Source organism: Anomaloglossus baeobatrachus, chromosome 4, assembly GCF_048569485.1.
Source record: "Anomaloglossus baeobatrachus isolate aAnoBae1 chromosome 4, aAnoBae1.hap1, whole genome shotgun sequence".
Taxonomy (NCBI): domain Eukaryota; kingdom Metazoa; phylum Chordata; class Amphibia; order Anura; family Aromobatidae; genus Anomaloglossus; species Anomaloglossus baeobatrachus.
In genome coordinates this window covers 632998454-633020291 of record NC_134356.1, presented here as the reverse complement: position 1 = coordinate 633020291, position 21838 = coordinate 632998454, and the positions used below count along the sequence as shown (strand labels likewise).

The following is a 21838-nucleotide window of genomic DNA, read 5'->3' as shown; positions in this document are numbered from 1 at the left end:
CCCTGTGGGAATCTGCCGGACAGGAGCCTATTTATCCTCAGGGACCGGGCCCTGCATCTCTAAGGTACTCTGTGTCCCCATGGGGGCTGTGCATGGAGCGCCTTCATCCCGGACGCTGCAGCCAGCTGCTGATTTGTGAAGACCGGCGGACTTCCGCGCCGACCGCGCCTGCTTGTCGGCCGCGGTCTTAAATTTAGTCCCCGGCTTCATTGCGGCCTAGTAGCAAAACTCCCGCCCCAGGGCCTGTCTGTCAGGAATAAGGGCAGGACTGCCGACCTGACGTCGGATGTGAGGGCCGGAGCATCCTGTATGTTTCCTCCCCCCTCACTGATCACTGTGGGGACCCCAGATTCCCGCACTTTTCTAGCGCCGCCCACGGCTCCCTCCTCCCCAGAGAGCTCCGGCAGCCATTTTTTTGACATTCTGCCGGTGGAGGATTTCCAGGAAAGAGCTCTGCAACTCTGGGAGACCTAAGGCAGGGAATCGGGAGGACACGCGCTCCGCTTTTTAGCGGTCGGTAAGCCACACCGGTCACCCGGTGCTGGTCCCCCTAGGGTGCCGGAATAGATACTAATATATATATATATATATGTATGTATGTATGTATGTATGTGTATATGTATGTATGTGTATATGTATGTATGTGTGTATATATATATGTATGTGTGTATATATATATATATATATATATATATATATATATATATATGTGTATATATATATATATATATATATATATGTGTGTATATATATATATATGTGTGTGTGTATATGTGTATGTATGTATGTATGTATGTATGTATATATATATATATATATATATATATGTGTGTATGTATGTATGTGTGTATATATATTAATATATTTCTGTTCGGTCGGGCTATATACCTTTTCCCATATACCCTCAGTGATCACTCTCCTAGGAGACAACAGCATGTCGTCCACAAGGAGCAAGGGTGCCAAGGCACAAGGTTATTTTGCGACCTGTACCTCTTGTGCGGCTATGTTACCTGCGGGTTCCACCTACCCTCACTGTGAGCAATGCTCGACCCCTGTTTTGCTTGCTCAGCCGGAGCCTCGGTCACTAGTGGGCCCCTCGGCTCAGGTAGACCCCCCTGCTCCCCCTGTCCAGGCGGCAGGGACAGAGTTTGCCGTTTTTGCTGAGAAACTCTGAGTCACTTTCACAATCCATGGCTCAGTCTATGGACAAATGGTCTGCCAAGCTGCTTGAAGCTTTGCAGTCCAGACCGGTCCTTACACAGGCCCCGGGCCCTGTTGGATCGTCCCCTCCAGGCCCCTCTCTGTCCGCGCCGCAGCGCGCTCCCAGGGGGGGCCCTAGGTCTCACGTGGAGGACTCCTGCCCGGACCACAGTCCCAGACCGGCTAAGCGGGCTCGCTGGGAATCTTCCCTGACTTCTTCACGCTGCTCGGGTTCCCAGCGTGAGGACTCTCTGGAGGACGAGGCGGACGTCGCAGCTCAGGGCTCTGACCCTGACGTTGCTCTCAATCTTAATACACCTGAAGGGGACGCCATAGTAAATGACCTTATCTCGTCCATCAACCAGGTGTTAGATATATCTCCCCCGCCGCCACCTGTAGAGGAGTCGACTTCTCAGCAGGAGAAACACCAGTTTCGGTTCCCTAAACGTACACGGAGTGCGTTTTTCGATCACTCTAACTTCAGAGATGCTGTCCAGAAGCCCAGAGCGGTTCCGGACAAGCGCTTTACTAAGCGCCTTACTGACACACGTTACCCCTTCCCCTCTGACGTTGTTAAGGGTTGGGCTCAATGTCCCAAGGTGGATCCTCCAGTCTCTAGATTGGCGGCTAGATCTGTGGTATCGGTGGCAGATGGCTCATCGCTAAAAGATGCCACTGACAGGCAGATAGAGCTCCTGGTGAAATCCATCTATGAAGCCACGGGCGCGTGTTTTGCCCCGGCTTTTGCAGCCGTGTGGGCACTCCAAGCTATCTCAGCTTGTCTGGCTGAGATTAATGCGGTCACACGTAATTCTGCTCCGCAGGTTGCGTCTTTGACTTCTCAGGCGTCAGCCTTTTCTTCCTACGCCATGAACGCAGTCCTAGACTCTGCTAGCCGTACAGCGGTGGCATCCGCTAACTCTGTGGCAGTCCGCAGGGCCATGTGGCTGCGCGAATGGAAGGCAGACTCGGCTTCCAAGAGGTTCTTAACCGGTTTGCCGTTTTCTGGCGACCGATTGTTTGGCGAACGATTGGATGAGATTATTAAGGAATCCAAGGGAAAGGACTCCTCCTTACCCCAGTCCAAACCGAAGAGACCTCAGCAACGGAAAATACAATCGAGGTTTCGGTCCTTTCGTCCCTCCGCCAAGCCCCAATCCTCTTCGTCCAACAGGCCGGAGAAAGGCCAGAGGAACTCCTATGCGTGGCGGACTAAGTCACGCCCCCAAAAACCCGCCGGAGGCAACGCCTCCAAGGCGGCCTCTTCATGACTCTCGGCATCCCCGAACCGCATCCTCGGTCGGTGGCAGGCTCTCCCGCTTTTGCGACGCCTGGTGGCCACATGTTCAAGACCGATGGGTGAGAGACATTCTGTCTCACGGTTACAGGATAGAGTTCAGCTCTCGTCCCCCGACTCGTTTCTTCAGAACCTCTCCGCCCCCCGCGCGGACCGATGCACTTTTTCAGGCGGTGGACGCTCTGAAGACAGAAGGAGTTGTGATCCCTGTTCCCCCCCAGGAACATGGTCGCGGCTTTTACTCCAACTTGTTCGTGGTGCCAAAGAAGGACGGTTCGTTCCGTCCCGTTCTGGACCTCAAACTACTCAACAGACATGTGAGCATCAGACGGTTTCGGATGGAATCTCTCCGCTCGGTCATCGCATCGATGTCACAAGGAGACTTCCTAGCATCGATCGACATCAAGGATGCTTATCTCCATGTGCCGATCGCACCCGAACATCAACGCTTTTTGCGTTTCGCCATCGGGGACGAACACCTTCAGTTCGTGGCATTGCCTTTCGGCCTGGCGACAGCCCCACGGGTGTTCACCAAGGTCATGGCATCTGTTGTGGCGGTCCTACACTCTCAGGGCCACTCGGTGATTCCCTACTTAGACGATCTTCTGGTCAGGGCACCCTCTCAGATGGCGTGTCAAAACAGCCTTACCGTCGCTCTGGCGACTCTCCAGCAGTTCGGGTGGATCATCAACTTCCCAAAATCCAAGTGGACACCGACCCAATCACTGACTTACCTCGGGATGGAGTTTCATACTCAGTCAGCGGTAGTCATGCTACCGCTGGACAAACAGCTTTCTCTGCAGGCAGGGGTGCAATCTCTTCTTCGGGGTCAGTCACACCCCTTGAGGCGTCTCATGGACTTCCTGGGGAAGATGGTGGCAGCGATGGAGGCAGTGCCCTTCGCGCAATTCCATCTGCGGCCACTCCAGTGGGACATTCTCCGCAAATGGGACAGGAGGTCGACTTCCCTCGACAGGAACGTCTCTCTTTCCCTTGCAACCAAGACGTCACTTCAGTGGTGGCTCCTTCCCAACTCTCTGTCGCAGGGAAAATCCTTCCTACCCCCAACCTGGGCTGTGGTCACCACGGACGCGAGCCTGTCAGGGTGGGGAGCGGTTTTTCTCCACCACAGGGCTCAGGGAACCTGGACTCCGATAGAGTCATCCCTTCAGATCAATATTCTGGAGATAAGGGCAGTGTATCTAGCCCTATTGGCTTTTCATCGGTGGCTGGAGGGCAGGCAGATCCGTATCCAGTCGGACAACGCCACTGCCGTCGCATACATCAACCACCAAGGAGGCACTCGCAGTCGTCAAGCCTTCCAGGAAGTCCGACGGATTCTGCAGTGGGTGGAAGCCACAGCCTCCACCATCTCCGCAGTTCACATCCCGGGCGTAGAAAACTGGGAAGCAGATTTTCTCAGTCGTCAGGGCATGGACGCGTTTTTCCATCTGAATTCTGTGGCCCTCAACCTGACTGTGTGGCCATTGAGTCCTGGCTCCTAGCGTTCTCAGGGTTATCTCAAGATGTCAATCTCAAGATGTCATTGCCACCATGAGACAGGCCAGGAAACCAACGTCCGCCAAGATCTATCACAGGTCTTGGAGGATCTTCTTATCCTGGTGCTCTGATAATGGTTTTACTCCCTGGCCCTTTGCCTTACCCACTTTTCTTTCATTCCTCCAATCCGGAATGGACAAGGGTTTGTCTCTCGGCTCTCTCAAGGGACAAGTATCGGCGCTATCCGTATTTTTTCAAAAGAGTCTAGCCAGGCTTCCGCAGGTCCGCACGTTCCTGCAGGGAGTTTGCCACATAGTCCCACCTTACAAGCGTCCGCTGGAACCCTGGGACCTTAACAGGGTGCTAACGGCTCTTCAGAAACCACCTTTCGAGCCGCTGCGGGATGTCTCTTTATCACGTCTTTCGCAGAAGGTAGCATTTCTAGTGGCAGTTACATCGCTCCGTAGAGTGTCGGAGCTGGCAGCGCTGTCATGCAAAGCCCCCTTCCTGGTTTTTCACCAGGATAAGGTGGTTCTGCGTCCTGTTCCGGAATTTCTCCCTAAGGTGGTATCTCCTTTTCATCTCAATCAGGATATCTCCTTACCTTCATTTTGCCCTAATCCAATTCACCAATGTGAAAAGGATTTGCACTCATTAGATCTGGTGAGAGCACTCCGGCTCTACGTGTCTCGCACGGCGCCCCTGCGCCGTTCAGATGCGCTCTTTGTCCTTGTCGCTGGCCAGCGTAAGGGTTCGCAGGCTTCCAAGTCAACCTTGGCTCGGTGGATCAAGGAACCGATTCTTGAAGCCTACCGTTCTTCTGGGCTTCCGCTTCCTTTGGGGCTGAAAGCCCATTCTACCAGAGCCGTGGGTGCGTCCTGGGCATTGCGGCACCGGGCTACGGCTCAGCAGGTGTCAGGCGGCTACCTGGTCTAGTCTGCACACTTTCACAAAACACTATCAGGTGCATACCTATGCTTCGGCAGACGCCAGTCTAGGTAGGCGAGTCCTTCAGGCGGCGGTTGCCCACCTGTAAGAGGGGGTCGTTTTCGGCTCTTTTTTATCGAGGTATTCTTTTACCCACCCAGGGACTGCTTTTGGACGTCCCAATTGTCTGGGTCTCCCAATGGAGCGACAAAGAAGGGAATTTTGTTTACTTACCGTAAATTCCTTTTCTTCTAGCTCCTATTGGGAGACCCAGCACCCGCCCCTGTTCCCTTCGGGCTGTTTGTTCTTTTGTGTACACATGTGGTTCATGTTGAATTGTTCTTTTGGTTCATGGTTTTCAGTTCTCCGAACATCCTTCGGATTGAATTTACCTTAGACCAATTTATAAGTTTCCTCCTTCCTGCTTTTGCACCAAAACTTAGGAGCCCGTGATGCACGGGAGGGTGTATAGGCAGAGGGGAGGGGTTACACTTTTTAAAGTGTAATACTTTGTGTGGCCTCCGGAGGCAGAAGCTATACACCCAATTGTCTGGGTCTCCCAATAGGAGCTAGAAGAAAAGGAATTTACGGTAAGTATACAAAATTCCCTTCTTTTGGACTACAACAAGTCAAATAATTAAGTTATATAGATATGATTTTAAAATGTTTGCCAAGCATTGCTCGTTTCCTGCTCAGGAGCTAAAGGGCATTGATAATGTACCCGCAGACAGTGGCATACCGCTAATGGTGGCAGACCACACTGCCGCTATGAGGGCCCTTAAGTCAGCCCCCCTTTGCCGTCCGTCATCACAACTGTATCGGCATCTGCTTCATTTGAAAGCAAAGAGGAGCGCTCCACTCCCTCCTCCATCATTCTCTCTCTCTGTCTGTACGTTATATGATATTGAGGACTATGGGGGTGCATTATAATACTTGGAGGACTATGGGGAGTGCAGTATGCAATATAGAGGACTATGGTATGCAATATAACATATAGGGGGTGCATTATAGAATATGGAGGACTATGGGGTGCATTATATTATATTGAGGATTATGGGGGCAGTTAATACTATATGGAGGACTATGGATGGTGCATTATAATATGTGGAGGACTGTGGGAGTGCCTTATACAATATTGAGGACTATGGGATGCATTATAATATATAGAGGAGTATCCGATACATTACATGGAGGGTTACTTAATACTATATGCAGGACGTATTATATTATATGGAGGACTATGGGGTGCATTATAATATATTGAGGTCTGTGGGGGAGGCCATTATATTATATGAAGGACTATGTTGGGCCCATTATACTAGATGGAGGGCTATGCGGTGCATTATAGTATATGAAAGGGTATGTGGGGCCCTTGTAATATTTGGAGAGCTATGTGGAGGCCAGTATACTATTTTGAGGGCTATGTGGCAGCCGCTAAATTATTTGGAGGGCTATGGGGCAGTCTTTATACTCTGTGAAGGGCTGTTTTGGGCCTTTATACTGTATGAAGGCAATTTATACAGTGTGAAGGTTTATTTGGGGTCTCTTACTATGCGAGGAATGGGGGAGCCATTATACTGTTTGGTGGGCTAATTGGAGCCATTATACAGTGTGAAGAGGTTTGGAGGCCATTATACTGCATGGAGAGCTGTGTGGGGGGGGTCACAATTGGGGATTATATTGTGTTGCGGTCACCGAGGTAGTTGAAGGGGATTATAAGTAGGGTCATTATACTCTGTGTGTGGAGGCGTTCACTGTGGGGTATCATAAAGTGTTTGTGGGGCACTTTATTTGGTATCCTAACTTATGGTTTAATTGAGAGGGGAATCTAGGGGCTTCAATAGGAGAAAAGTTATTTTATAAGGGCTGAAAAGGTGAGTAATCCAGCAAATTTGTTTTTTTTTTGGGTGGGGGTGGAGTATGAGGCAATTAGAAATTCTCCATGTACGCCCCTGCCCACAGGATGCGTGTACGATGGTCTACCTATCCTTTTCAGGAAATGTGCATGATACCGGTCTATGGTGCATGCATCCTAGTGGGTAACTGCTGATGGAACTTCAGTAGTGTCGCTCGCTTCTTATTGTGGAAGTGTTCGGCACCGGACAATCCCCTTTTTAATGTCTTAATGTGTTACCGAATTTTGTAGCAGATATTCAGTCTGTTAATGAAAAATCTATTCGCTGTGCTTGTAAAACTATGCTATAAAATACTTGAACACACTTTGTGATTTCTATAGTCTTATGTTGTGTCTTCTGGATCGTGGAGGGATCTGGAAAGTGCTGGGGTTACTCTGTCAGCCACTGTAATGTTAGCAAGACCTGAAATAGAAAGCTTGGTGGTGGGGAGGGGATGTTCTGCAGTCACTCCTGCCATACTCTATCATTACCTGTACTCTTCCTGTTTTTAGCTGACGCCAGTGAGAAGGACCTTTCTGATCTAATTTCGGAGATGGAAATGATGAAGATGATAGGAAAGCACAAAAATATCATAAATCTTCTAGGAGCTTGTACACAAGATGGTAAGTTTTTACAATAATAAATAAATCATAATAAGAGCTGACTATGGTGGCACCATGAAAACAATTAGCAAAATTTGCGAAATTCGAAAACCTATTGTTAGCAAACTTACTATCGAGGGTTAAACCAAGAACTTAATGTTCAGGTATATAAATTTTTGCCTGGCGGAATTAGATCAAAGTATGATTTTTGGATGTACGGTTCATGTCTTTTTCTCCTGCTATGTTTGTTACAATAGAGGTAACTAGAGTTGAACCAGTACCTAAACTATTCATACTCGTTATACTCACGAGTACTGTCTAATACTCGCGTATTCATTCCGAATAGTGTGTGCAATGAAAGTCAATGGGGAAAACCCGCAATGTAACGAGTAACCTGAATTACGCACTATTCGCGACTTGAACGAATAGTACGGCATTGGGGTTACTCATTACTTTGCGAGATTTTCCCCATTGACTTGCATTGCACATGCTATTCGGAATGAATACGCGAGTATTAGACAGTACTCGTTACGAGTATAGCGAGTACGAATAGTTAGGTACTCGCTCAACTCTAGAGGTAACATTTATTTGGAGAAGAGGGGCCTGTTATGATTCAGTGACCGAGGAGGATCAAAAATGCGGAAACCCAAAAAGTAACCAGAGTGGCTGGAACCTTAACAGACTGCAGACCTAATACTGACACACAACTAGAAGTAGTCATGGGAAGAGCCTACGATGACCTAGTCGTCTCGACACAGCCGGAGAACTAAATATTCTTACAGATAGAAATATAAGAAAAGTTAATCTGCCTCGGAGGAATCCCAAAAGATTACATGTAAGGGGGCTAAGACTTCGGTGATATAGGAAAACACAATACAAAGCCAGAAAATGGATTCAGCAAAGATGAGGCCCAACTATCTTTATAGGAAAGGATAGGAAAGAGCTCTGGCTGCAGCCGTAAAAACCCTAATAAACCTCAGCACGCTTGATATGGAAATACCCTGAGCCCACACAGGCTCTCCCCTACTATATCAGAACTCTGATGTTACTGGGATCCAAAAACACTAATATAGATGAGGGACTGAATTTAATACCAAGCATGACAAAACACAATACATAGCAGAATCATGGAGCTAAGTATACCGACACGCCCAGCAGGGAATGATTCAATTCCACCCAGAACTACACGCGGGCAAAATGGGAATCAAGCATTAGTATCAAAACAGAAAAAACACCAAGAAAGTGGAAACAATAAGCAGAGGTACAAAGACCAACTTATCAGAAAGGAGTTCTGGTAGAGAAAAGGACTGGTTTCAGAATGTCCTTATCACACAGGAGATCTATTGAGCACCAGCAAGTAACAGGAGAAAGCTACTCAGTAATATAGGCCCAATCTGAAAGACCTGATTGCCAGTCCTCCACAGGTGTCTGGCTTTCATTCCACAAGTCAACTGCACCGCCAGCACTGACCACAAGAGGGAGCCCCCAAACTGAAAAATGTATTCACAACAGGGGCCCTTGGCTCAGGGTTGTCATCTATCCCAATATAAAGTGTACATTTACCCAATGTTCACAGACAACACTATGGAAATTAACAAAAGTACTGGTCACTGCCACTCCTTCCAAAAATAGTATGGAACGGGAATTGGCAACTGGTCCATAAGCTTTTGGCATATGTTTGTAGTGGTGTAAACTAGAGCCCAGCAGGGGATTATGTGGCTGCATGCATCATATATCAATGCTGTACAGTATCTTGTGCCAAATATTATTTATATTCCACAAACATTTAGTACATAATTATCTTATATTTTTAGTTGATACAATATGGATTTATATATGGTAGTTAAATAATGACTCCATTTAGTTTCTTGACAAAATGTGATGGGGTTCACATTGGAATATCAAACTCTATTTGGTACTGTAAATGCAATCTATCAGCACAAAATGACTGTTCAACCAAGCACAAGAGAACCAATGCATTTCGCGGTGGTTACACTTCTTCAGGAAACCACCACCTCCTGAAGAAGTGTGACCACTGTGGAACGTGTTGAGGATAAACCGCCTTTCATCTGGACAAACTGATTTAGTCTGTATTACGTCCCAGCAGCACAGGCACAACCACACCTTTTTTTTTTTCTTTTTTTTTTTTCTGCATCATGTCAAGCCTTAGGCCTCATGGTTTGTACGGCAGTTGGTTACAGGCTCTGATCTTGTTGTGCTCTGCAAATACCAATACTAGGACATTGTATAAAACCCTATTTGTGCTGTCCTGTATTATAGTTTCTCATTCAAACCAAGCACGGGTACTTGGTGCACCCATGACATGTCCAAACAGTTGCACTTTTCTTAACTACTTTATATCCATGCTTCTCCATACTTCCATGGCTTCTGTAAAGCCAAAGCTGTCAATCAAGGAAGAAGAGGATGGAGAGATTAGAAAATAAGGAAGTGGGAAGGTGCACTGAACTTTTTTTTTTTTTTTTTTTTTTTTTATCAATCGTGCGTTGACTGCCTGTGTTTGAACAGTCATTTTGTGCGGAAAAATTATCTTTAAAAATGTAGTGAAAGGTCCTCTTTAATGTAAAATAAGTATATACTCTCATTGACACTACTTCACTGACTCTGGAACAGTTTTTCATTTTTATTTGTGCCCCTCCATTCTAAAGGTACGCCCCCCAGAAAATAAGATGCAAATTGTACCTTAACCAACTGGGCATATACCACATTTTGGGTGTTTATTTCATTTTTCTTCGTTGATGCTGGCCAATCAAAACATAGCTATGCCCACAAAGATTCTACGGTATCCACCCAGTTGGTTGAAGGGATAATTTGCACCTTTACTTCTGGGGTGGGGGATGTATAACTTTGTAACGAAGGGGCACAGAAAAAAAAAAAAAGAGAAACTATTCCAGAATCAATGGAACAAAAGCATTTGGAGGAGGGAGTTCATTTAAATCATAAAAGATTAAAAAAAAAATAAAAAAGGTCCTCTTTTGGATAATTTTTAGACATCTAGAATATCCTTTTAAGGCTTAAATAGTTTTACCATTCAAGGTATAGTTGTTTAGTTTGATGGACTATAAAATATGAAATCTGGTTGTAAGGATCTTTGCAAATTCTCAAAGGTAATTCGGCAAAAGACAGAATTTTCTTCCAGAACACAAGTTTTAATTCTATCCAGATGGATCTGTCCACTGTTTCTGATTTGATTTTGGCCTTGTCTGGTTTTCTAGGTCCTCTATATGTGATTGTTGAATATGCCTCCAAAGGGAACTTACGTGAATACTTGCGTGCAAGACGTCCCCCAGGCATGGAGTATTGCTACAATCCAAGCTGTGCTCCTGACGAGTTGCTTTCCTTCAAGGACTTGGTCTCATGTGCCTATCAAGTGGCTCGGGGCATGGAATATTTGGCTTCTAAAAAGGTATTTTACAAATTGTGTGGCTACAAAAAAAAATGTTAAAACATTTCAAATTAAGATTTTTGGCAGGTTATAGAACAGTGTATACATTTTTTTAAATTTTATTGTATATTTACTGAATATTTGTGTACCGTATTTAAAGAGGACCAGCCACCAGGATTTTCATATATAAACTAAAGCCAGTGCTATACTGGCGCTATCCTGCTGATCCTATACATACCTTTTAGTTGTGAGATCGGATGAATAGTTTCTGAAATACAGGCAAGTAAAGTTTGTGTAGTTTGATAGGTGCTGCAGAATATCTAATAGGTTGGTCGGCTTTTGCTAGTTATTCCTGCCCCTGTCTGCTGCCTGTCCTTCCTCCCCTGTCTCTGTTATTACAGGGGGAGGAAGGACAGGCAGCAGAAAGGGGCGGGAATAACTAGCAAACCCCAACCCAGCTATTAGATATTCTGCGGCACCTATTATCAAATCACAGTGTATTTCACAAACTTTACTTGCCTATATTTCAGAAACTATACATCCGATCTCACAACTAAAGGTATGTATAGAATCAGCATGATAGCACCAGTATAACATTGGCTTTAGTTTATATATGAAAATTCTGGTGGTTGGTTCTCTTTAATTACTTCTCATGGTAGTGTTATGTTCTAGTAGTACAATTAATGGCTTGTTTTACACTTTTTATGTACAGTGCATTCATAGAGACTTAGCAGCACGTAACGTTCTTGTCACAGACGATAATGTGATGAAGATTGCAGATTTTGGCCTCGCTCGGGATATCCATCATATTGACTATTACAAAAAGACAACAAATGTAAGTGTTTAAGTAATTTCTTTTTAATTAGAGATGCAGGTCTCTCATTTTTTTTCTGAAAGGTTGATGTAGATGTATGAAATCCTAAACTGTCCTTTACGTCTGAGCGGAGTGGGCACTTCTCGCTGAGGTGCTACTTCTTTGCTTCTAACACTACTGTCCTCACACAGACTGCAGCATCATATACCCCATAGCTATTTTTTTTCCTTTGGTATTACTGCAATTATCCATATTTAGAAAGGTTTATGCAAAATCTCCCATTTTACATTCCCAAATTAACTATTTTTCATCCATAAGGTCATTCTTCTGCCACCAGAATGTCATCATGTCAGTTTTTACCTCCTGGTATCCGTTTTATACGCTCCTCAACATTAAAACTGCAACACCCAGAAGGAAAAGTCATGTAGTTGTGGAAATCACAGAATGGATAGACATGATACTGATCTACAAATGATGAAAAATGAGAACACATTTTTCATAACATCTCCATGTATTCAATATCGAGCATGATCACCATGTGCACCATGTGCAGAAATCCCTGCACTTACAAGTCATAGCTGCTATTAATGAGGTTATTAGTGGTGGTCAGGAATGTTCTGCTATTCTGGATCCACTTGAGCAAATCAAGATCCTCTGCACCTCACACCACATTTGTTGATAAATGACATCCTACATGTGCTTGAATGGAGACAAGTCAGAAAACCCTCCAGGCCATGGTAGCATGTTTAGGCCTCACAGGTTGCTCACAATAGCACAAACAACATGTGGCCTTTGTCAAACAGGTCCTGTGATACTTTCGAGAAAGAGTCGTACCAATGGTTCCACTACCAAATCACAATAATGCCGAGCTGTTAGTGTGACGCCCTAGCCTATCAGGTCATCACAGGGTATTGTGCAATCTGCCCTTCTGTACAATATCCACCTCCTCCTTGGTTAAGGGTCCCTAACCATTGGTGTTGCCAAGAACAAGCTAATCAAAATCCTAGGAACACTCTGCACCACACCCACCAGAAACGCCAGTGGACGGCCTGAGTGGAATAGGGTCGCCTACCTGGGGGGTTGGTTGAAGGGGAGGTCAGGAGTGTCAGGAGACAGTCAGTCATTTGGTGGCTCTCAAGAGGAGAGGTCACAAGTCAGGAGCTGCGCTCCTTGGAACTACTAGGTGGCAGACGTTGGTCTGGGCCTGGTAGGAGCTGGACCCCGGTCGCAGAGGGATTGTGACAAGGGGCACAGACTGTCGAGGAGGACAGCCGGCGGCCTTGTGCCATCACTGGGCAGGGGCCAGGGCACGACTGGGTACATGGACCCTAGGTCAGGGAGTAGCTTTAGGCGTCCTGACAAATTACCCGACAAGGACGGAGCCTTCAAGATCCATTCTCCACCTGCTCCAAAATCGGGGTACTAGCGCAATGAGGGGGATAGGACTTTCCACACATATGGTCTAGAAAATCCCAAGCGTGAACCCTGAGAGCAAGCTCCTCCAGTTAGCCATACTGGGGTGCGGGACCTGATTAGTTCCAAACTAAAGGGCCAACTAGAAAACAAGGTGCCAAGGCAAAGGTCACAGACTAACGGGCAACACCAACGGGCACTAGACCCAGGCGTGCTCCCTCCAAGCGGCAGCGGTGTTTAGAACTTTGGTTTACTACAGTTGTGGGTATCAGCGTTATTGGACTAAGTACGCAAGTGACCCTTACCGTCCCAACGCCACATCCCTACCCACCATCACGGAGTCCCAGGGCATCCCCCCTACCCGTGGAGGGGTTAAACACCTGGCTGCCTACATCACCGCCACCGGGTACTCCCCATCGCAGCGGTGGTACTCCATCTTACCACGCACCACGGGTGGTGTCACGAACTTTCCACACCATCCCCTGTACATAACCCCCCTTCGTTTGAGGAGCCACACGAACCCCGGGTCCAGAGCCCTCTCGAGCCACCGCGGATCCGGATCCGAGCAGCCCGGCTGCTGACGCGGGGGCGGCACAGTTAGTGTACCATCGAATGAAGACCTAGAGGGGTCAGGTTACTGCATATTATACTACCCCACACCATAATCAAGGGCATAGGACCGATGTTCTCTTGTGAAGGCCTCTTCATGGTGTTGCCCACGTGGTCGCCACACCAATTTCTAGCTATTATTGCGTCCAAGACCAAAGCAAAATTAATTGCTGAAAAGCATAGACCTCAATTTCAGCCTTCATTGCCATCTTGCTCTGCCCTTTTATGAGCTTTGGCGTGTGGTCAAAGGGGCACTGATAGCTGGAAGGCTGGCTTGTAGCCTAATAGCGCACAAAGTGTTCTGATGGTTTGTGTAGACCAAGTTTGGCATGTGATGTCCAATTTCACTTTCAGTACAAAGTGGATCAATTGCGTAACCAATGGTACGGCCATTTCTCCAAATGGTACTGTGGCGCCCCTGAGGCTTTAGTCACAACAGAGGTACTGCACCTCATTCAGTGGAGTGGTATTTTATTTTGAGTATGGAGGAGGTCATCCACCGGTTCACACAAAACACAACACCCTCACTCAGCAACACCTCATCAGACATGGCAAGGGCGTGTTAAACCCCGAAGCCAGGCCAGGGGGTGGAGTTTTAGGAGTTGGGTCACACAGTAGTGAAGTGTGGAGAAAGCAAGAAAGAGGAAGGAGCAGTGGAGGAGTGAAGACCTGTGGCCTGGGCTGGTACCGCTTGGCCCAGGCACAAGACAGAAGGGGTCCTAGAGACCATGGGAAGTGCGACAAACTCCTGTGGCCTTGTCCACATACAACTTTTGAGTGGAAGGATTTGGCTGCAAGTTGGGGACTGGTCCCTAGGCTAGCGGAGAAGAGCCTATGTACTCCGCTAGTAAAACCAGAAGCTAAGGTGACTGCAAGCACCGAGGCCACATCCGCATATGAATTCGCTGGAAGGTGACCACAAAGGACCAAGGGATAGAGCTTCACGCCACCCAACAAGGTCCACAGGCACTGGCACAGGGTTCAGTGAGCGAGGGCGCAAGGCAGGAGGTAAAAGCAAGTGCAAGAAGACGAGCAGGGAAGGTACACATTAGAAAGGTGCATCGAACTCTACCTCCGAACCACCCGGGATCGGCTGGAGCCCATCACAGTGAAACTCCAGCACTTCAAAGGCAGTCACTGACGTGATGTTACCTTGGAACCTGCTACAGTGAGTAAAAATCTTGAGATTGCATCCCTGTGTTGCTCCATTATTCACCTGCATTTCTGACCCTGCAACCCCCGCCATCGCCTTCTACAACCCCCATCCGCCCTGGGGCTCAGCTTTACCTGTGGAGAGCTATACCATCCGCCCCAGAGGTACACATCCCGCAGCGGAGGCACCCAACTTGCTGCATACCACAGGTGGTATCACAAATAAGCTGTCATCATACCCTTCCTATTTACTAAACAACACTGCTGGGGTCACGGAATCGGGCCTCGCCACTGCAGCGTCCCAGGAGCAGAACCGTTGCCCGGTAGTGACTAACCCCCAGGCCCCGGTGCGGGTGTGTCAGTACCTGTAGAGAAATAAGGTGCACACTCAGCTTGGAGGGGGTCAGGTGTAGGTTCAACTGGAATATCCAAACAGTATCTAGAGGAATACCTATACCCAGCACTATTGTGAAAGACTGTAATTAATAAAAACTAGCAATTATCGAAAACTTTTCTGTGGGTGCAGTTGTATTCCTCTGGATTTCTTGGACGTGTATCAGGAGCACTTTTTCGACACAACTAAAGGTGGCAAATTTCTGGTGCTACTGTGCGCAGCCTGCATGAGCTCAATATGCTACCTTGGCCTGCTGCATCTCCAAACTTGTCTCCCATCAAGAACATCTGTCCAATCCATCGATCCTGTGATTTCCATGACTTTTCCTTCTTGGTTATACAATCTCCATGTTGACGAGTGTATAGCAACATCTCAAAATATAATAGTCCAACTACAGTTTGTCTTGATAATTGCAATGGATTCTTAAAAAAATGTATGGCATACCGATCTAACCCTTACGTATTCCAAATTTTTTGCATTTCCATTAAGAAACTGCATCTCGTATGCAGCAATGGCCCATGGTTACCCGTTTCAGACTTAAAAACATCCTTTGTCCACAAACACAAAGGATGTTTCTATGTCCGAAACGCGTAACCATGGGCCATTGTTGCATACAAGACGCAGCTTGTTTTAATGTATTTGTATCCATTTGCTTTAAAGGAGTTGTCCGACAAACTAAAAAAAAAAATTAAGCTAATCTGTTCTGTATTGTTATATAAAACACCCCTACATTATTATTTATTTAATTTTGTTTTTTGGGTTTTTTTTTTTTTTCTAACTTTTGTTCCTCTTGAATTATCCCTTTATTCTCTGCAGATCTTGGTTTACATGCAGCTCAAGCAAACTTGGCATACCGGACTGCCAAACCTGACAGTCACAGCTGGCACCGCCCGGCCTCACTGTCCAGCCCCGCCCTGTACACACTCATTGGCTGTCAGTATTCTGCTCAGCACTGACCTCTCATCGCTCCAGCAAAGATGGGCACATTACTACATGATATGTGCGGTGGATGTGAGGGGATTGTGCGGTCACAGATGAGATATCACTGGTCTGTATAGCCAATCATTGGTAGTACAGAGCAGTGATCTTGTTTCTCTCATCTGTGACCGCACAATCACCTCACATCCACCGCACATACAATGTAGTAATGTGCCCATCTCTGTCCCCATATTATAGTAATGTGCCCATCCCTGTCCCCATGCTATAGCAATGGCCCTTTTCCTTGTGCCCATCCTGTAGTAATGGCCCCTTTGCTGCTCCTCTTCTTGTAGCAATGCTCTGTCCTGTAGAATTTCCCTCTAGTCTGCCACACACAAAAAAAGCAAACGCAAATCCTTCTCACCTGTCCTCGCTCCCTCGGTGCCCTGTGTCCTGCCTCTTGCGGCCACAGCCCCCTCCTTGCTGATTGCTCCTGGTGCAGCGTTTTTTAGCAGATGACAGATTTCCAGGCGCTGTGCAGGGACACACTCTCTATGCAGCTTCTCCAGTCATCTGCTGCTGGCCTCTGATTGGCCGGTGGCTGATCATAGCTGTATACAGAGCTCGGCTCTGCAGAGCGCCCAGGAATCTGTCATCTGTTATAAAGCGCTGACTGCACAGCCCCCTGCAGAGGCCGTGATAAGCAAGGGGCCTGCACGCCACAAGCAGCATAAGGGTCCGCAGCTGACAGTGCTTTATATCAGATGACAGATTCCCGGGCGCCCTGCAGAGCCTAACTCTGTATACAGCTACTGCAGTGATCCGCTTCTGGCCTCTGATTGGCCAGCGGCTGATCATAGCTGTTTACAGCACTCCCATCTGCGCAGCGCCAATTAATAAGCCATCTGATATACAGCGCTGACTGCACGGCACCTGCACAGGCAGCGTTCAGCAAGGAGGCCACAGGCCTGCACGCCGCCAGTGGCATTGGGGGCTGCATGCAGCTTACAGGCAGGAAGACCCCTGCACTATGGGATGTGTGGGAGGGTGCAGGGAAGGGGGGTGGGGACTCCGTCACCATGTACACCCGCCCAGCAGGGCGGCTACATGATGTCTCCTGTGATGCCCGTCTACAAGGCCGAGCATAAGCTCTGTCGTCGTGACATCACAGGAAGCCGCAAAATCACGGCAGGTGCGGTCACATGACCGCACTGAGCCGGGGGAGAGGGGCTGACAGCAGGGCAGGTAGGTAGTCCCTATCTACTTACCCGCCCCAATGTAGCCTAATAGTGTAATGACAAGAAAAAGGCAAAATAAGCCGAATAACCACTTTAAGAATTTTCAAATACATTTTCTTGGATCTTAAGCTAACTTTTGGAGCTGGATTGTCACCATATTTTTTTTTATTGGTCCTTGTATTGTCTGGATACTTTCTATTTTTGCATACAGTCAGCACTCATTAGTCTGAATGAGGCCTTACGGCGAGAAGCTGGAAATATGACAGATTTGCTTTAGACTTGACAACCTATTGGTCATTCCTTTTCTCCAGGAAGGGGGGGGGGGTTCACTTTAGTGATGAGAATAGTTAATATCTATTGAAAAAAATGTCATCTAAAATGTATTAACCTATTTATTGTGCTAAAGTGACATGAATGCAGCATTTTGTTATAATTAATTTTGTTATTTATGACCTATCCTGAATGTCTTTTATTCTTGTAATATTTTTTTTTAAACGTTAACATTAACTCTATTATTCCTATTTTTTTATTATAGGGCCGTTTGCCTGTCAAATGGATGGCGCCAGAAGCCCTATTTGATCGAATTTACACACATCAAAGTGACGTGTAGGTATCATCATCTCATGTTGAGACTTCCAATAGATTCTTCAGAAATGTGTACATTATACATACTCTGGATTTGGTGACTAATACAAAACTATTTAGGATTAATAACATTTTTTATATTTTTTGTCTTGTTTTGTTCTGTAGATGGTCATTTGGGGTTTTATTATGGGAAATCTTTACACTCGGAGGTTCTCCATACCCTGGTGTCCCCATGGAAGAACTGTTTAAATTACTAAAGGAAGGACATCGGATGGACAAGCCAACAAATTGCACCAATGAGTTGTGAGTTTAGAATGGTTTCTTCAATAAGTTTCTTTACGACAAATGTATCTCCCACTATGGCTCTCCTTTTTTGTATTTTTTTTTTGCCTAAAATGCTTTTCTTTTTTTTTCTTTTTTTTTTTTTTTTTTAGACTTATGCTCAACCACCACAAATATAAATACAACTCAACGGGGATCATGCTTGTCAATTGGACAGTGGTCACCAGTTTGTGATTCATCACTATTGTTTGAAAAATGACGAGAGGGAAGGGATCTTTTTAAAATGTACAATAAGTGTTACTTACTCCTCCGAATCTGCACCATTTGTCAGGTCTCCATGTGGGCAACAGTTGTCTCAAGACTCTAGTGACTAAATTGACCTAAGGGAGACTACTGGATTGGTCTAGAACGGTGGAGGAATAGAGAAGTAAAGTTATGTGCGCGCGCAACGTCTTTTTCAGGTGGACTCCACCATGGAAACGTCAGTAAATGCTCAAAAGAATGAACGTATGCATCTCCGTGTAAAAACTATTTGCTGTGTACATTTTCAGGTTTTTGAACATCTTAGGGTTTCTAAAATCTGCAAGAGGTTAAAAAAGGTGACCGTTCCATTCTTTTCTTGAGTTTTCAGCTTGGACGGCATTCTCTATTTTACAATATGAGTTACTAAGAAAGCTACAATAACTTGGAGACTTTGCTCAGTTTTCTCTTAAAAAAAAAAAAAAAAAAATAAAAATAAAGATCGTCAAACAGACCAGTCAATGGAGGGGAAAAAAGACTAGAAAACGACGGTAAAAAGAAAAATCTCACAAAAACCATAGGGAAACCTGCCAATCACCCAATAAATTTCATGGGGGGGGGGAAACCAAAACACCGCGTCCTGAAGAAGCACCTTCTGCTTAAAAAAAATTCAACAGGTTCACGTGGGTTTAAAAGACGATGTGTGCATACCAAGAGTAATACTTTATACCTTGATTTTATAAAGATCCCTTTCCTGTGGTTATTTTGCCAAAAGTGGTGGAAATACTCTTAAAGATGTTTCCACACACTTACTGGAATTTTTGAAGTTGGAGAAATAGAAGGTTGACGTCGAGGGTCGGTCAATCCTGATATGATGTGCCTTTTGCCTTTTTCTCAGATACATGATGATGAGAGATTGCTGGCATGCAGTTCCCAGCCAGAGACCTACCTTTGTACAACTGGTGGAAGATTTGGACCGTATTGTTGCTCTAAGCTCTAACCAGGTAATTAATGTCTGTTGTATGGAAGAGGTGGTGGGATGTGAGCCGAGCAATATCTGATCATTCCGAAGTATTTGTGTATTAACTTATGTTCTCTTTTTTTTAATTTTATCTTCAGGAGTACCTCGACCTTGTCATGCCGGTCAGTCAGTATTCGCCGTGTTTCCCAGATACACGAAGCTCCACGTGTTCATCGGGGGAAGATTCAGTTTTTTCTCACGATCCTTTACCAGATGAACCATGTCTTCCCAAATATGCCAATGGAGGACTTAAAAAGCGTTGATCACCTAATCCTAGGTCATCAGCCCAGTTAATAGACACTTGGTTTTTATGCATTCCTATAAAAGAGAAAAACCTATTTCTAAATTTCCAAGACCCAATGGACCAATTTGAGCCTGTGTCTTTAGTCTTACCTCATGCATTGATGGAACTCCTTTTAATTTCACATGTTCAGAATGGAAACGAGACCTAAGTATTACTTAACTTATGGCCAGTGCACTTCTTGTAGTGTCACCACCAGAACATTTTTCTATGATCTTATAGGTACAACGTTAGAAGTTTTTTGTGAGATAACGCGTGACCTCATCAGTGGAGAAGCACCCACTAGTTTCTCCTGTTAAGCTTACATGTCATCTCAAGTTATGGTCTTCAACCTTTCTGTCACCATTCACCTACGATCTGGAGTCTTATTTGGTGTATATCGGCCTTGTTCTTTGGCAATTTTTTACATAATAATGGTATGCCTTAGCCATTAGGAAGATAAAATACACTTGACTTCGTTTGGCACGGAAAGTTGGAATAAGGTCCTCTCAAGTTATGGTCTTCAACCTTCCAGTCACCAATCACCTACGATCTGGAGTCTTATTTGGTGTATATTGACCTTGTTCTTTGGCAGTTTTTTACATAATAAGGGCATGCCTTAGCCATTAAGAAGATTAAAAATACAGTTGACTTCGTTTTGGCACGGAAAGTTGGAATAAGGTCATTCTCCAAAGAAGTCTCCAAGCACCTCTGTCCACCGTTGGTTGAACTGAATCCTTAATGCAGAGACACTGATAAGGACGCCACTATGCTTCATATCTTATGAATGTGTCATGTCTTAATAAATTGAAGGAATGTTAAAGCACCTACCACAAATGGACTGTACTCAAATCTCGCACACTGATTTTATGCCATATCAAATGAAATTCTGCTGGCCAGCTCTCCGTACGGGGTATATTCCAGTTTCCCACTGGTTTTATTGATTGTTTTGAGTTAGGCCTATTTTGCCGCTCTTAGCCGAAACCTCCTGGTAGTTCTAGTCTAAGTATAGTTCAGACCTACACCGCAGGGGGGCAAGTACCAGAATAATGGCAAAAGGAATTTTTTATTTTTTATTTTTTTTACAGGTTTCAAGCTAATTATGTAATATAAATATGGGCAGCAGAATGGTAAATGCTTTCCTTGTGTATATAGCTAGAAAATGTATAAATATGAATTATATATTTACATGTCTTTTTAAGAAAAAAAATATTATGAAATATATACCAGTTTGGTAGTAAATTGGCTGGTAGCTCTGTTGCTATAAACGAAAAAAAAAAATCATATATTTTGCTATGTTTTCAGTTTGTATTTTTTTAAATTATGTTCTAAAAACTCTTATTTCCAGTACGTGCCCCTTAATAAAGAGATTCGGCTTCATTTCATATATTTATATATGGTTTCAAATTGGTCATTTTGGGCCTCTTTCAGACGGGCGTTTTTTTTTTATTTTATTTTTTGTTTAATTTTATTTGTGCATGCTTTAAAATGATCTTCGTCCTTTAGACCTGTGTAGCTGAAAAGGGTTATTTCAGTTTAAGTAAACAGAATAGTAAATTGCTGTCAGACGGAAGCCGCTAAATTGACAATGTGTAACCCGCCACATTAGGTTTTTAAGTCTCTTGCCATTTTATTACGAAAACCAACAAAAACTGTAACGAGAGGGCAGCGATATTTTATTGATATCTTTGACTGTATTGCAGTTCCACTTTTCACCACTATAATCAGCAAGAGGAAACCGGTCAATTGATTCATACTGCAGAAACTAGGCATTTTAGAGACAATTCACTGCACACAAAAAGTTAGGGACGTTTGGCTTTCGGGTGAAAGGATGATCCTATGTCCTCTAACCTTTTCAGGTGACCTTAATGTGACCTTCTCTAAACATTTGGATGCACTTGTCCAACTGTTCATTGTTTTAGTACTTTTTACACAACTTGCTGTTCTCTAACAAGGAGCTTAATGGCAAAGTTCACAACTTGTGTTTGATCCATGAATCGCCTAATAAATTTCGGGGTTCAATTAGAATTGGTAGTAAACGTCGTCCTCATCACGAACACATTTTGAC

The 21838-nt window shown here is 45.2% G+C and overlaps 1 protein-coding gene across 4 annotated transcripts in view; it reads left to right on the top strand.

Annotated features, from left to right (window-relative positions):
• FGFR1 (fibroblast growth factor receptor 1) overlaps positions 1-21155 on the top strand; it is a 141066-nt gene extending 119911 nt beyond the window's left edge. For all 4 annotated transcript variants that reach the window (XM_075346397.1, XM_075346399.1, XM_075346396.1 and 1 more), the window contains 7 exons: positions 7332-7442; positions 10655-10845; positions 11537-11659; positions 17898-17968; positions 18113-18250; positions 19368-19473; positions 19589-21155. In XM_075346397.1, the coding sequence (XP_075202512.1) occupies positions 7332-7442; positions 10655-10845; positions 11537-11659; positions 17898-17968; positions 18113-18250; positions 19368-19473; positions 19589-19753 (905 nt within the window). In that variant the 3' untranslated portion in view covers positions 19754-21155. The remainder of the gene's footprint in view (positions 1-7331; positions 7443-10654; positions 10846-11536; positions 11660-17897; positions 17969-18112; positions 18251-19367; positions 19474-19588) is intronic.
• The last annotated feature ends 683 nt before the right edge of the window (positions 21156-21838 follow it).